Source organism: Sinohyriopsis cumingii, chromosome 4 (assembly GCF_028554795.1).
Source record: "Sinohyriopsis cumingii isolate HCF-2022 chromosome 4, ASM2855479v2, whole genome shotgun sequence".
NCBI lineage: Eukaryota > Metazoa > Mollusca > Bivalvia > Unionida > Unionidae > Sinohyriopsis > Sinohyriopsis cumingii.
In genome coordinates this window covers 48941302-48959397 of record NC_142964.1, presented here as the reverse complement: position 1 = coordinate 48959397, position 18096 = coordinate 48941302, and the positions used below count along the sequence as shown (strand labels likewise).

General features: G+C 35.1%; 1 protein-coding gene across 2 annotated transcripts in view; it reads left to right on the top strand.

Annotated features, from left to right (window-relative positions):
• Positions 1-18096, top strand: part of LOC149801132 (nuclear pore complex protein Nup205-like) — a 137819-nt gene that overhangs the window by 16798 nt on the left and 102925 nt on the right. For both annotated transcript variants that reach the window (XM_089955156.1, XM_089955157.1), the window contains exons 5-7: positions 4278-4363; positions 15718-15943; positions 17489-17653. In XM_089955156.1, coding sequence (XP_089811282.1) covers positions 4278-4363; positions 15718-15943; positions 17489-17653 — 477 coding nt within the window. The remainder of the gene's footprint in view (positions 1-4277; positions 4364-15717; positions 15944-17488; positions 17654-18096) is intronic.

The following is an 18096-nucleotide window of genomic DNA, read 5'->3' as shown; positions in this document are numbered from 1 at the left end:
ATAGATTGTAATATAGATTATTTACTGATTTTTAAAAAATAAATAAAATATTATACAATTAGTGAACTTTGCAATACGATAGTATACAAGTAGACATTTTAATAGTACAATATTATGCCATTAGTCTCTTCTTTATACGATCACTCCAGTTGCCTAAGTGGAAAGAATGTCTTCCTCAAATATGGGAGGTTATGGGTTTGAACCCCAAGCAAGTCATACCAAAAACTTACAAAAATGGTACTAACAGCTGCCTTACTAGGCACTCGGCATTAAGAGGTTAGTGTTAGGACTGGTTATCTTTGTGTCAGGATAATGTGGCTGAGTGGGACATGATGCAACATGATGCCCAAGTGCTAGATATCACTATAAACTTCACACTGCAGACATCATAGCGATATGACTGAAAAATTGTTTAAGCTACATTAAAAATCCAAATCACACATTCACTTTTTTATACAATATTATGAGGGACCCTGGGTGTCTGAGTGGTCTTAAGCACTCACCTCTACAAGTCACTGCCATCTCACCTACATCTGTGTCGGTTCGAGTCTTGCATTTGGCCAATATGGGTATGAGAGAAAGCTTGCTATTATCTTCCCTTGGGTCATTGGTTCTTACAGGTTCTTCATGCACCAGTTATTTTAGCTGCCATGTATAGCCTATCATACGCTGAAAAATGGCATTAAACCCACATGAAGACTGCTACGGTGGCCCTCTGGTTAGAGTGTCCATCTCGGATGTGGAAGGTCGTGGGTTCGATCCCTGGCCAAGTCATACCAAAAACTACAAAAATGGTACTAACAGCTGCCTTGCATGGTGCTCAGCATTACAAGGTTAGTGTTAGGACTGGTCGGCCTAGTGTCAGGATAATGTGACTGCATGGGACATCATGCTAAATGTCTGCGGCATGATACCCCATTGCTAGATATCACTATAAACTGCCACATTGCAGACATTGTAGCAATATGATTGATTTTTTTTTTACAGCTGCGTTAAAAATATAAATCACATGACACATCACAAACCTACAAGAACATTATAATATTATGCAATTAGCCGCTGTTTTAATTCAGTATTATATTGGTCTGTTATGAATTATACCCCACCCCCATCTTCAGAACTTTACCTGGCACAGTTACAGTCCAGGTGAGGGGCCCCGAGTGGTCTAAAGCACTCTCCGTTACAGATCACTGCCATCTCACCTGTGTCTGCAGCGGTTCGAGTCTCGGATTCAGCCAAGGTGGGTATGTGAGAAAGCTTGCCAGTAGCTTCTCGTGGGTCAGGGGTTCTTTCTGGGGTTTTCCCAGGTTCGTCCTCCACCATTGTTACCGGCCGCCATGTATAGCCTATTGTGTGCTGAAAAATGGCGTTAAGCCCCACAACAACAGTCCAGGTGAGGATTATTTAATCCCGTCAAACCTTACACCTTTCATTCAAACCAAACCTTGTTTAATCAGTGAAAACTTTTGTAATTTGGTAAAAAAATACAAGTTGTTAGTTGTGAGCACAGTGTTAAAGAAATGCTATTTTAGTACATGGAGCAGCCTAATGTATATTGTAAGGTACATGGTTGCATAGCTGCGAAGTGTTTTTTTCCTTATTTGTCCAGTATTTTGGACCTGAATACAGGTGTATGTTTTTTGTGCAAAAATACGTTTTTTGAATTTTAAAAGATTTCTTGCAAAACGGAACTGGAAGGACAGTTGTGCCATCTTGTTTAGATTTGTGAAACCATCAAGTAAAGGAGAAAACTCTACATTTTTCAAATTTTGTACCATGATTTCGCTAAGAGCATGAAAAATCTAATAAGCATCAGTTTGCTGCTTCGTCATACACAATTCAGCCTGAACTTATGACAAATATAAAAACCAGAGAGAACCTTGATGTAATTCGATCAAAATTTGGTTTGTTAAATTTCTTTTAGAAATGAACCTTCCTCTTTCAGTTACTAGTGTTGCTGGTGATTTATTTCACACACGTTTTCCAGACAGTAAAATCGCAAAGGATTACTTGTATGCTAGAACGAAAACAGTTCAGTAAGAAAATCACACAGAATTGAGATCATCAATGAAAGTTGGTACATTTGAATCGATAATGATTGGAAAAAAGATAAAGTGTAGAAAAGGCTCCTTTAAACAGCCTGTGTCTGAGTGTCATTTGGCATTAAATAATTATGTAAAGCACTGTCCTACTTTACTGATGGTTGTATATGTTGTAAATAGTTACATATGCATTACAATTTTAAAAATCAGTATTTGTTCCTTAATATCAGTATTTTGTCACAAGCAGTCAGTATTTTTGTATTCAGGGGTTGGCAGCTATGTGGTTGTGACTTGGATGCTTTCACGGGTGAGAATAAAAGTTGGTGCATCTATACTGTATTCAATGTGCAAGATACCAACCACTATAACTTGTAAAATTAAAAGAAAGGATATGAAACTGCAGTGAAAACAATCCCTGAATTATAAAAATGTAATGTTTGTAGAATATAGACTTTATTAATTATATGCCATACCTTGCAAAATAATGCAGTGTGGCTTTATTGCATTTTTATTAATTTCATAATTAAGAGTCATACAAAATGTAAACATTTTGATTACATTTAAAAGAGCAAGTAATTTAGACATTGTTATAGAAGATGGAAAGAACCATATATATATATGTAGAATCAATGTTAATATGTTCAGATAAAATATAACAAAATTTAAACTAGATCCATGCACCTTATGAGTTACATTAGGCTGTTCTGTCTACAGAAATTTGCATTTCTTTAACATTGGGCTTGCTATTATTGACTTTATTTTCACAAATTACAAATGTTTTCTCTGACAATACATTACATGGTTCAGTTGGAAATGTTTAGTGCATGAAGAAATTCAATAATCCTCAGCTGAATTTTAACTCTTGTGTTGCGGTACATTTGGTAATACATGATATAAGCAACTTTTAACCTTAGCTCTTCTCATTCCATGGGATTCACCATCTCCAGCATGTATTTGGTAATACATGATGTAAGCAACTTTTAACCTTAGCTCTTCTCATTCCATGGGATTCACCATCTCCAGCATGTATTTGGTAATACATGATGTAAGCAACTTTTAACCTTTGCTCTTCTCATTCCATGGGATTCACCATCTCCAGCATGTATTTGGTATTCACGATACAGCCTTACTGTTGTCCTACGTAGTTGAAAGGATGCAAATTGTGTCCATAAATGGAAAACATTCGAGCCTAGTGAATCTATTTTTTTGGTGTTGTACAAAGCTCTGTTCTCTTCATTCTGTACTCTCAGCCACTCTGAAGTGTCATAGATAGACATTTGGTGTCTCACCAGCTGTATGCCAATGACATTCATATGTACAAATCTAGTTACCCAGCTCCATTTGCAATTTTCTTTTGGTTGATGCCATTAAAACACTTGCTTGTTTCTTAGTACTTTCATGGCTGGACTACTGTAATTCACTTATATATGGTTTGTCTCAGTATCTGCTACAGAAACTTGAAAAAGTTAAAAATGTGGCTGGATAATGTTGTTTTGTGTATCAGGGCCCAGCTACCTTGAACCAATTGCTCATAAAGCATAGACACAAGGACATTGATCTCATTCAAGAGTACTTTTAAAACTCACCTATTTCGACTACAAGAACAGACTTTTGGACGTTTTGTAATGTTCACTTCTTTAATTATTGTCACCAATATTATGTCATGTAATTTCATGGTATTTGCTTTTGTAATCTTGTTATTATATGTTTTTGTGTTATCTAATATTGTATAATATTTAGAGATTCTAAAGATTAGGTTCTTTACTAAGTTATTATTCGACCGCTCTGGTGGGCTGGTGGTGAGAGCATCTGCATCGAATGCGGGAGGTTGTGGGTTTGCTCCCCGGCAGAGGCATACCAAAGATTTCGAAAAATGGTACAAAAAGCTGCTTCGCTTGGCACTCAGCATTAAGAGGTTAGTGTTAGGACTGATTGGCCTGGTGTCAGGATAATGTGTCTGGGTGGGACATCATGCTACATGTCTGCTGCATGATGCCCTAGTGCTAGACATCACTATAAAACTGTCACACTGCAGACATAATAGCAGTATGACTGAAAAATGGTTAAAGCTATGTTAAAAATCCAAATCACGCACATTATTATTATTATTAGATACATCATAATGGGCTTAGTAGGTGAGACAATTTGTTCAACAGGAACCTTCTTTTTTGTTTTATACCTTAATTTTAACACCAAAAAATAAAAAATAAAAATGACATACCTTTTGTATTGTAGAGGTAATATCAAAAATGGATCTAACACTAGAGATGGACAAACTGCAGAACAACAGAGCTCTTGGATCTGTAAAGTACAAACGACAGGTTTGTATTAATAATACATTCAACAATAAGATATATTGATACAAATTGTTACATTTATTATATCACAATTTATATTGGTAGAAATCTTCTGTCTCAATATTTTAACCCTGACTGTCTGTTAGTTGGACTGGTTGTATAACTATCTTTGTTTACTCAGAATAATACTTAGTATTATGAAATAACACTGTTAACCAATCAAACGTGTTATTTTGTAATGATTGATGGTCAGTCACTGTCAAGTAAGCTCAGAATACTTGCATACAGTAATGTGGAATTACATATATCTTTAAATGCAAGTAAGCCATATATGCTTTGATACAGTGGGTTATTCTGGGGGGTATGGGTTGGTAGTGTTTGGTAGCATCATATTATGTAGGGATTACTAGTAATAATTTGATGGCAGGAAGGGACAATTTGTAATGTGTGATAGAATGAGATATTCTGGGTGTACTATTAGTAATGCTTTGATAGCATGAGACATTCTGGGGTGACTCTTTGCATATTCTGTAGGGATTAGTAGTAGTACTTTGATGGCAGTTAGGGACAACTTGTAATGTTTGATAGCATGCGATATTCTGGGGGGACTACTAGTAATGCTTGGATAGAAAGTGATATTCTGGGGGGTTCGGGTTAACAGTGTTTTGTAGCATCATATTCTGTAGGGATTAGTAGTAATACTTTTATAACAGGGAGGGACAACTTATAATGTTTGATAGAATGAGATATTATGGGGGTACTAATATTAATGCTTCGATAGAATGAAATATTCTGGAGGGACTACTACTAATGCTTTGATAGGATGAGATATTCTGGAGTGATTACTAGTAATGCTTTGATTGGAGGAGATATTCTGGAGGGACTACTAATATTGATACTAATAATGCTTTGATTGGAGGAGATATTTTGGAGAGACTTCTAATAATCTTGCCATGCACATATTTGACAACCATCCATTTGCATAAGCTAGTTATACATGTTTTACGTGCAAACTTTCATTTATACCTGGGCATATACACAATCCTTTTCAATTTTTTCGAAAATAAGGAGAAACACATCTGGTAGAGCATGTTATTTATTATGATAATACAGATTAAGTAAACAATGCTGACATTTGGTACCACAAGGGTGTCCAACATGTTGTGGGTTTGTTATCAGTATTTATTGATATGTATTAATTATTGCTATTTACAATATGCTGCAGTGCATACAGTCATTGATATTGGAATATGATGCAGTACATACAATCATTGATATTGGAATATGATGCAGTACATACAATCATTGATAATGCAATATGCTGCATTGATTACAATCACTGATATTGGAATATGCTGCAATGATTACAATCACTGATAATTGCAATGCCAGTAGCTGGTAAAGGAAAGTAACATTTCCATTGGCCAGAATGTAACCATGTGATCAAAATGAATTGCATTTATTTCTGTATGAACTGTAAGGAGAACTACTTTTCTAAGAATACCCACTTCTATAAATAGAGTCATGTGTATAGCATAAGATAAACACTGCCATTGAAGGCAGACACGAAGTAAGTATTAAAGGAAAAGAACGTTCTAACAGTTTTTTTAATAAGTTGAATAAATTTAGCTTCCATTGGTTGAAGGACTGTTATTATGATGACCTTATTACGATCAAGCAGGACAATCCCAAGTGCTATAAATAGCTGTGTAACAGAAAACCCTAAACATGTATTACTACGCTCAATTAAGATTTCTGTTTTTTAATGATGCAAACAAAATATCATAACGAATGATTGAAATTTCAATTTTAAGATTTTAATGGGTTTTTTTTCTGAGTTTATCATGGTATAAACTGTCAGTTGCCAACTCACACAGCTTACATAATGCCCTTCTGGCATTATTTGCTGTGTGAGTTGGCAACTGACAGTTTATACCACTCTAAACTCAGAAAAAACAACTGTAAACTCTTAAATATTGGAATATGCTGCAAAGCATACAGTCATTGATATTGCAGTATCACACTTGCCACCTCTTACGATTTTGCCCTTAGTCTTATGAAAATTGCTCTTAAAATACGGACGTACGGCACAGTAGCAAAAACTACGAAAAAATGATTGTTGCCAAAAACTCCGGATAATTGGTTCATCCATGTTTTATTTGGATCCGGGTTTCATCTTAGAGTTAGTGAAATTAGTCAGGGAACCAGGCTAACTTTACAGCAGCTCCCCAGACGCTTTAAACTGCACCTATTTGTTCATGAGAGGTGTCTGCATGATCAAACTGTTGATCATAGAATTTTTAAAAATAGTGTCCAGAAAGCGATACATGTAATTTGTCTCAGACAAAAGGGAAAATAAGCTTTTGAAAAGTGTTAATAATCAACACAGAAGAATAAAAAGGAGTATTCAGATTCTTGTGAATAAAAGCTGGAAAGGACACAATTACGTTTATTGGACATCATGTGCCAATTTGAGTATGTCTCATGGTGGGAGATATGATTGCTGTTGTAGTGTGAATTGGAAAAGAATTTCCAAAGAATTGTGTAAAGTTGAGAGATAGCAACAAGCCATTGAGCTGCGTAGGGTTTGGAACTAGAGTTTGGAACTTTACCTGTGGTAAATAAAGTCTATGCATACTTTACAAACTTTTCAGTTGAACATAATGTTTATCGTCGATGTGTCAAACTTTTAATTACATTCTCCTGCTTTACAATAGCAGTTATTGATATTTTGTTACACCTTACTGAAAACTGGTCAATCTTACGGAAAAAAATCAGCTGCCTTACTGAGACAGACCTGTCAGTGTTGGCAGGTCTGCAGTATGCTGCAGTGCATACAATCATTGATAATGCAAAATGCTGCAATGCATACAATCATTGATATTGCAATATGCTGCAATGCATACAATCATTGATATTGCAGTATGCTGCAAAGCATACAATCATTGATATTGCAATATGCTGCAATGCATACAATCATTGATATTGCAATATGCTGCAATGCATACAGTCATTGATATTGCAGTATGCTGCAAAGCATACAATCATTGATATTGCAATATGCTGCAGTGCATAAAATCATTGATATTGCAATATGCTGCAATGCATACAATCATTGATATTACATAATCATTGATATTGCAGTATGCTGCAATGTATACAATCATTGATATTGCAGTATGATGCAATGCATACAATCATTGATATTGGAATATGCTGCAATGCATACAATCATTGATAATGCATATGCTGCTAAGCATACATTGATATTGCAGTATGATGCAGTGCATACAATAATTGATAATGCAGTATGCTGCAGTGCATAGTCATTGATATTGCAATATGCTGCAATGCATACAGTCATTGATAATGGAATATGCTGCATTGCATGCAATCATTGATATTGCAATATGCTGCAGTGCATACAATCATTGATATTGCAGTATGCTGCAAAGCATACAATCATTGATATTGCAATATGCTGCAATGCATACAATCATTGATATTGCATATGCTGCAAAGCATACATTGATATTGCAGTATGATGCAGTGCATACAATAATTGATAATGCAGTATGCTGCAGTGCATAGTCATTGATATTGCAGTATTTTGCAATGTATACAATCATTGATATAGCATACACTCATTGATATTGCAGCATGTTGCAGTGTATACAATCATTGATATAGCATACAATCATTGATATTGCAGTATGTTGCAATGTATACAATCATTGATATAGCATACAATTATTGATATTGCAGTATGCTGTAATGTATACAATCATTGATACTGCAGTATGCTGTAATGCATATAATCACAGATATTGCATGCAGTCATTGATATTGCAAGTGATATTGCAATATGCTGTAATGCATATAATCATTGATATTGTTCAGAATTATTTACATAGTGCAACAGAATGGCAAGGATACAATCTTCCATCAGAGAAATAAAAAATTTCAGATTTGGTTACCTGCTGATCACTAGGGGTTCTCAACCAGTAGAAAGATAAACACAGCTGGGAGGGTCAATGATTATATGCATTACAGCATACTGCAGTATCAATGATTGTATGCATTACAGCATACTGCAATATCAATGATTGTATGCATTACAGCATACTGCAGTGTCAATGATTGTATGCATTACAGCATACTGCAGTGTCAATGATTGTATGCATTACAGCATACTGCAGTATCAATGATTGTATGCATTACAGCATACTGCAATATCAATGATTGTATGCATTACAGCATACTGCAGTATCAATGATTGTATGCATTACAGCATACTGCAGTATCAATGATTGTATGCATTACAGCATACTGCAGTATCAATGATTGTATGCATTACAGCATACTGCAGTATCAATGATTGTATGCATTACAGCATACTGCAGTATCAATGATTGTATGCATTACAGCATACTGCAGTATCAATGATTGTATGCATTACAGCATACTGCAGTATCAATGATTGTATGCATTACAGCATACTGCAGTATCAATGATTGTATGCATTACAGCATACTGCAATATCAATGATTATATGCATTACAGCATACTGCAGTATCAATGATTGTAATCATTACAGCATACTGCAGTATCAATGATTGTAATCATTACAGCATACTGCAGTATCAATGATTGTAATCATTACAGCATACTGCAGTATCAATGATTGTAATCATTACAGCATACTGCAATATCAATGATTGTATGCATTACAGCATACTGCAATATCAATGATTATATGCATTACAGCATACTGCAATATCAATGATTATATGCATTACAGCATACTGCAGTATCAATGGTTATATGCATTACAGCATACTGCAGTATCAATGATTGTATGCATTACAGCATACTGCAGTATCAGTGATTGTATGCATTACAGCATACTGCAGTATCAATGATTGTATGCATTACAGCATACTGCAGTATCAATGATTATATGCATTACAGCATACTGCAGTATCAATGATTGTATGCATTACAGCATACTGCAATATCAATGATTATATGCATTACAGCATACTGCAGTATCAATGATTGTATGCATTACAGCATACTGCAGTATCAATGATTGTGTGCATTACAGCATACTGCAGTATCTTTGAATATGGGCTATAATAAGGGCAGCATCACTGACCCAACAACTCTGCAGAATAATTACTTTTTGGTCTGTCTGGATAATGTGTTATAATGAAAATTACCGATTTTCCTTAATATTGTACAGAAAATTAATATCTTTATTCTCATAATTGTGTATTGATGAGCCCAGCAAGTATATTGTATAGATAACTAAGCCAGGTTGCATTATATCCTTGTATGCTAATAAAGAACACTAGCACAAATAAAGTTTAAGTGTTTTTTTGCAAATCAATTTCTAGTTTCTTGGTGTTTGTGGTGATAATTCTGGTGGAAACTTTGTCTATAAATTGACCCAGTTCTAGCATAGATATTTTTTACAAACATAAAGATTGTTTTTGACAACCAAATGTGTCACCAGAATAACATTGTAAGTTCATATTACGTTATATGAAGGATAATCCATATTATCTTATATGAAGGATACCAGTAATCCATGTTTTCCTTTAAAATTTTGAAGCCGTCTTGACAATAAAACTCCAAATATAACAATCATTGCCCCGACACATTAAATATGTAATGGAGATAGATCACTTAGACTGGTTCTGGTCTTTTTGTATGATGGCATTATTTGAACTTGATTATGGGTATGACGACTAAAACATGAATATCCAAAATTAGGTTACCAAGGGTAAATATGCCATTGAATAAAACTTTGATTTTAAGAACTGGTGATATTCGAATGTCTGTTATGTTGACCGCTTTATCAGAAATGATTATTAACCCAATTTTAATTTACTGGTGAAAAGAAAACAAAGATAAAACCTGTACACATATTTAACACATTATTTCACACAAGTTAAAATACTTCATTGAGAAATTGATATGCATGACTGCTTTTCTCCCTTTGTATGCATTCAGGTGCTAAATGTACATATTGGCTTGATGTAGCATTAATGACCATTCATTTTAAAGCCATTAATTAATTCCACCAACTGTTACAAGATGAAAGGTTGTTTTTCCTGTATCATCACCTTTAACAAACTCATTGCTCACTTTGCTGAGGGAACTGCTTGATTTTTGAGTTTTGAGGAATGTCAGCTGTTTTTATTGCTGCCTATTGACAATGCATTAATTTTAAGCACATTGAAATTAGTGTAATCAGTTTGACTTTGTGGCCTTAGGGTTCACTGTTTTCATCAGTTTTGTAATAGGGGTAAAAAAATTAATTAGTTTACCTTCCAACTCTATTTTCATTAGCTTTTAAAACGAAAAGACATTTCTTAATGTCCGGATAATTTTTGTGGTACTGTGGTTTCACTAATTTTCATTTTATATCAGTTTTTGTGGATTTCGTTGTTGCCGGGAGCCACATATTTAAAGACCTAAGGAAATTTAGCCACATTTAATGTTTTTCTTATTGAAACATTCCATGAAATTAACAAAGCTATTTAATAAATCAGCGTCGCTTCTATATGTGGTATCTGGTTGCTGTAATTTACTCTGCTTAAATTATTATGATATGAGATTTGTCAGGATAGAGAGAAATGAAAAAAGCATAAGATATTCAAACTCTAGTTTATTGAAAATGAAAGAAAGAATAATAATGGTACTGGTTAATGAAAAATTGATTTAATTCTTATTCAAACTGAATTGACTTCTTCAGTGGCCTAAGTGATTAGAGAATTGGCCTCAGATGCGGGAGGGGGCCCCGAGTGGCCAGGTGGTCTAAAGCAGTCTCCGTTACAGATCACTGCCATCTCACTGTCTGCGTGGGTTTGAGTCTAGGATTTGGCTAATGTGGGTATGTGAGAAAGCTTGCCAGTAGCTTCTCGTGGGTCGGTGGTTCTTCCCGGGGTTTTCCTGGGTTCTTCCTCCACCATTAATACTGGCCGCCATGCATAGCCTGTCGTGTGCTGAAAAAAGGCATTAAACCCCACAACAACAACATCAGATGCAGGATTTCACATGTTCGAACCCTGGCCAAGTCATACCAAAGACTTATAAATATGGTACTAGCAGCTGGCGCTCAGTGTAAAGAGATTAGTGTTAGGACTGGTCGGCCTGGTGTCAGGATAATGTGACTGGGTGGGACATGATGCTACATGTCTGTAGCATGATGCCCTAGTTCTAGACATCACCGTAAACTGCCACACTGCAGATATCATAGCAATATGACTGGAAAGTTAAAGCTACATTAAAAATCCAAATATCACGCACACACACACACACACACAGTCTTCATTCAGTGAAACTGTTGTCAAAAAATTAAGATCCTCATTGATCTTGTCAAGTGTTTGAATTGACATATAGGTGATAATATTGTTTTAGCCATTCAAATGACTGATGGTTGTTGTCAGCATAGTTTTGTTCTTTTGTATTCTGTATTTTGTGGGTCTTTGTAGTGATTAAGCCCTGAAATTCAGTACATACAAAGATGCAAACTTTGACAGGCAAATCCACAAACTAAAGTACTCATGAAAAATATATTATTTTACAAAACCATGAAAATTGAGGTTCATGAAAATAAATAGAACTGCAGTTTTTAAAGTTATGACAAATTTAGAATATATTGTGTCTGTAGAACTGGAGAGTCTGATTATTTTGATTCATTATGGTAATCAAAGAAGTTTGGATTCATTAGGTTAATCAAAGAAGTTTAGATTCATTAGGGAAATCCAAGAAGTTTGGATTCATTATGGTAATCAAAGAAGTTTCAAGGTCTGATTATTTGGATTCATTATGGTTATCTAAGAAGTGTGGATGCATTATAGTAATCAGAGAAATTTGGATTCGTTATGGTAATCAAAGAAGTTTCAAGGTCTGATAATTTGGATTCATTATTGTAATCAAAGAAGTTTTGATTCACAATGGTAATCAAAGAAGTTTGGATTCATTATGGTAATCAAAGAAGTTTGGATTCATTATGGTAATCAAAGAAGTTTGGATTCATAATGGTAATCAAAGAAGTTTCAAGGTCTGATAATTTGGATTCATTATTGTAATCAAAGATGTTTTGATTCACAATGGTAATCAAAGAAGTTTGGATTCATTATGGTAATCAAAGAAGTTTGGATTCATTATGGTAATCAAAGAAGTTTGGATTCATAATGGTAATCAAAGAAGTTTCAATGTCTTATTATTTAGATTCATTATTGTAATCAAAGAAGTTTGGATTCAATATGGTAATCAAAGAAGTTTGGATTCATTATGGTAATCAGAGTTATGGTAATCAAAGAAGTTTGGATTCATTATGGTAATGAAAGAAGTTTGGATTCATAATGGTAATCAAAGAAGTTTGGATTCATTATGGTAATCAAAGAAGTTTGGATTCATTAGGGTAATCAAAGAAGTTTGGATTCATTAGGGTAATCAGAGAAATTTGGATTCATTATGGTAATCAAAGAAGTTTGGATTCATTATGGTAATCAAAGAAGTTTGGATTCATTATGGTAATCAAAGAAGTTTGGATTCATTAGGGTAATCAAAGAAGTTTGGATTCATTAGGGTAATTTAAGAAGTTTGGATTCATTATGGTAATCAAAGAAGTTTGGATTCATAATGGTAATCAAAGAAGTTTGGATTCATTATGGTAATCAAAGAAGTTTGGATTCATAATGGTAATCAAAGAAGTTTGGATTCATTAGGGTAATCAAAGAAGTTTGGATTCATTATGGTAATCAAAGAAGTTTCGTTGTCTGATTATTTGGATTCAGTATGGTAATCCAAGAAGTTTGGATTCATAATGGTAATCAAAGAAATTTGGATTCATTATTGTAATCAAAGAAGTTTGGATTCATTAGGGTAATCAAAGAAGTTTGGATTCATTATAGTAATCAAAGAAGTTTCAAGGTCTGATTATTTGGATTCATTATGGTAATTAAAGAAGTTTGGATGCATGATGGTAATCAGAGAAAGTTTGATTCATTATTGTAATCAAAGAAGTTTCAAGGTCTGATTGAATTCAACCACCAGTTTTTGAGTATGGGTAAAACATTCCTTCCATTACATTCCAACTTAATCTGGGTTTTCTGGTTTGGTTGGCTTGAAAAATGTACTTTATGTCCAGAAATTGTCCTATTGAAAATCATTACAAATGTAAAAAAAAATATGGTATCCAGAAAACTGTAGGATTTGGAAACCTTTTGTCCTCTTGAAAGCCATTACAAATGTGAAAAATATGGTATCCAGAAAACTGTAGGGTTTGGATATTTAGAATAATGATGGTACAGTACTTCTCAGTAGTTGACCATAATGGATTATGCCATTCCAAAATTCCCAGTCCTAACCACAAGATACAGTTGGTGTATAACACTTGGTCATGCCACTTCCAAAATTCCCAGCCCTAACCACAAGATGCAGTTGGCGTATAACACTTGGTCATGCCACTTCCAAAATTCCCAGTCCTAACCACAAGATGCAGTTGGTGTATAACACTTGCTCATGCCACTTCCAAAGTTCCCAGTCCTAACCACAAGATACAGTTGGTGTATAACACTTGGTCATGCCACTTCCAAAATTCCCAGTCCTAACCACAAGATGCAGTTGGCGTATAACACTTGGTCATGCCACTTCCAAAGTTCCCAGTCCTAACCACAAGATCCAGTTGGTGTATAACACTTGGTCATGCCACTTCCAAAATTCCCAGTCCTAACCACAAGATGCAGTTGGCGTATAACACTTGGTCATGCCACTTCCAAAATTCCCAGTCCTAACCACAAGATGCAGTTGGTGTATAACACTTGGTCATGCCACTTCCAAAATTCCCAGTCCTAACCACAAGATGCAGTTGGTGTATAACACTTGGTCATGCCACTTCCAAAATTCCCAGCCCTAACCACAAGATACAGTTGGTGTATAACACTTGGTCATGCCACTTCCAAAATTCCCAGTCCTAACCACAAGATGCAGTTGGTGTATAACACTTGGTCATGCCACTTCCAGCCCAGAATTGTTGTAGAGGCACAGTACAACTAGTACAGTGATCAGGTCTTCCACGATAACCAGTATCTGTCATATAAAAGCAGTATAGACTGAGTCCACCTTGAACCAGTACCAGTTATGGCAATTTTTCTTTTAAGTTTGATAATGTTCAGAGCTAATGCTATTCCTTTACATTGAGGGGGTCTCAGGTTCCTATATCATCTACATCTGCCTGCTTCCACCATTCTGTCATCATGACCCTGCACTACTTTGAAAGGCAACTTGAAGACAACAGCATCAACAGTCCTTTATTCTCACAAAGATATCTTCCATCTAACTTCAATCCAGCCTTCTATAAAACAAGTGGGTTTTTCACACTAAGATCTTTGGATTTTCATCTGAAACTATGCATGTCAACAAATCACTTTTCACATTTTTTATTTAAAATTATTGTCCTTTTTTATGTCCAGCAGCAGAATACAGTGCGAGAGATAATCTTCTGAATGCATTTTGTCTTGCTGCTTTTTCGGATCAAAGTAAAATTTAGTACATATTATGGTCATCTAAAGATGTTTATATAATGACAAATATTTCTCCTTTCACGATTTTTAAGAGTGATATTCCCATTTTTGAGACCACTCTGGTGGCCTAGTGGGTTCGAACCCTGGTCATGTCATACCAAAAACATAAAAATGGTATTAACAGCTGCCTCACTCGGTGCTCAGCATTAAGAAGTTAGTGCTTGGACTGGTCGACCTTGTGTCAGGATACTGTGACTGGGTGGGACATATTGCTACATGTCTGTGGCATGATGCCCCAGTGCTAGACATCACTCTAAACTGCTACACTGCAGACATCATTGTTAAAGCTACATACAAAATCCAAATCACACACACACCTATTTTGAATTCAAGTTGGATTAAATAGATAACCACAGTTCCTGAATGCAAGTTCATTTAGTTTTCTGTGTATTGCTCTGAAACATATTATGGCCATCAGAAGAAGATTTGATTGTTTTCCTATCATCTACTTCCACTATTTACAGAAGAGATAACATTTTTGCTACTATTAACTCTTTGATTGTTCTCCTATCATCTGCTTCCACTATTTCCAGAAGAGATAACATTTTTGTTACTATTAACTCATCTCCATAATGGGTTAATAATGGGATGTTGGTGAGACTGGGTAAATGTGAGTAAAATGCCCAGCGTTTGTCTTGTTTCACATTGGGGTTCTGGATTTACAAAGTAGTGGATGTTATTTGAATGTATTATTGGTGGGTAAGTATTATTAAAGAAATGTTGTTCTCAAATAATTGTTTTTTTCTTCTGATTGATTCTATTATCTTCAAATTAAAGGTGCAAGACATATACATGGAAGTTAAGACATCCTTGGCAGAATGCTTGTTTTGTCTATCATGTCAACGAGGACTAAACAAGGATGACACCTTGAGACTCCTGGCACATCTAAGGAAAGACAACTGTCTGGAAGCAGATGGCTCTCTAAGTCCAGTTTCACTACATCTGCTGATGGCCCTGCTGTTTGCTTTTGATGTCAGTATCTTGGAACTGGAGGATGCTGAGGGTAAAGCGGCAACCAGCTACATATTATTTGCCCTACTGTTAATGTTGTGGTGATACACATGTAGCTTTCCTTCATCTGTTAATCTATCACATGTGGTTAAATCTTGTTGTTAGATCAGTTTCTCAGGGATTGTGTGCAATTTTGTATGTTGATATGTCATGGTGAACACAATGCATCCCATTAAAAGTAGGTCAGTATGACGTATATTTCCCTACTAAGTGATTGAATTTAGTTTATGCATTTAGGTCAGATTCTGGTTTCATGGCAGCAGAGTAATGCTGCTTTGTATATGGATGCATCTTGTTGAGTCCAGTACCAACTGAACAAATATGGATCACTGTGACTTAGATTTCGTGACTGAATGATTTCATCAAGGTCCAACAATCATTAATTTTACAGCATTGTTTGATGCAGTCCTGCAGTTGTGTGTTGATGCATATATGTGAGTACAGCAAGATTTCACCAGAAATTTCCCATTTCCCTTAGCATGTTATAGCCAACAATCTGTTAAATTGTTATTGAAAGAAACAAAAAATAAGTCCATTCTCATTTCCGTTAGCATGATATAGTCAACAATGTGTTAAATTGTTATTGAAAGAAACAATAAATAAGTCCATTCCTATTTCCCTTAGCATGATATAGTCAACAGTGTGTTAAATTGTTATTGAAAGGAACGAAAAATAAGTCCATGAGAGGGGCATTGTAGTGGGCATATGTGTACAGTGTGCACATTTCTAGCTAGTTGTAAATAGTATTTAGTAACAACACAAGTCCATAAACAAAAAGTTCTTGTTTTGCAGACTGAGTATTACAAACTCTAGCAATAAACTCAAAATCTAATACATGTTAGAACAGTCTCACTTTAACAGTTGTATTAAAATAAAAAAGAAACTCTAACTTTTTCATGATACAGGATCTAACTCCGCATCATTGGCTTGAGTAGTCTTTGTAAATGGTCTGTGTCCGAGTACATAGGCATGGAGGACTGTAGTTGTGGAACATGTTCATAATTGCAATGTTAGACCTCCTTTACACTAATTTGAAAGTGGGGTTTGACAATGATTATAATGATGCCATTGAAGACTATAGGTGTCAATGCATATTTGGGATTTCGGAACAACATAAATGTTTTCTTTTGCTCTTTAGAAGCGCAAACATTGGATCATCTTTCAAAAGAGATTGGAAAAACATGCTGCATCTAACTCATCCAACTGTTTCCATTATTAATGTCAGATTGGTCTAAATTGTATACCATAAAATAACAGTGTAGGGCATATAGCGTTACCTTTGTTAGTCCTTCCAGCCTTCACAGTTTGGTTGAATTTTTTCATTTATGTCAGTTTCAGGTACTTTGGTATCTGTATTCAAAGGATGTATTTTAGATTCATTTGACAAAAGCCAATTATCAGATGAATGGATAGGACTGTATGAATTTGAATGACTAAAGATCAACTATTCATTCTTAACTATCTTAACTATTTATGCCTGAAAGTTTAAATTGTATAATTGGCAAATATGATGTATAAAACATTTTGTTTGCACCAGAGATGGCGCAAGAACTGGCTGTATGTAAGGATCCAGGTTTTGTAGCAGAGATTCACAAGGAGCTGACATCAGACACTCCCTGGACCGTGCCTGGGCTGAAGGCAGTAGCTCAGTTCGCCTGGGGCTTGATGCTTCGTCAGATTTCACAGTTTCCAGTAGCAGCAGGTGGGTTATATTTAAAGCAAATAAATTCGTATATAATGGCTTTTGATGTGCACCCACATTATATAAAGACCCACATACAATTTTTCAAGACTTAAAGTGGTGTGGTTAGAATGCACTTAGTATTTTATAAATATTGGGAGTTGTCAAGACTGTTTAGTGTGTTTTTGTGTTGCAAGCCAAGTCTGTATTATAATTTTTGTTTGAGTTTGCTTGTAAAGTATTTTCTAACTCATTCATTTCTTATCGTATTCATCATTATTAGAAATGAGCATGTACTTTGTCAATCACACTCTTTCACTTACAGATACCTTATTTAGAGTTTTCTGTTATTCTGGGTTGAAAAAGTGTTGCATCATACATTTGAGAAGGAGTCATTGACAGTCTGTGTTTACCTGGAATGAGTAATTTCTCCTTTAAATACACTCCTCAATCACATTACATTA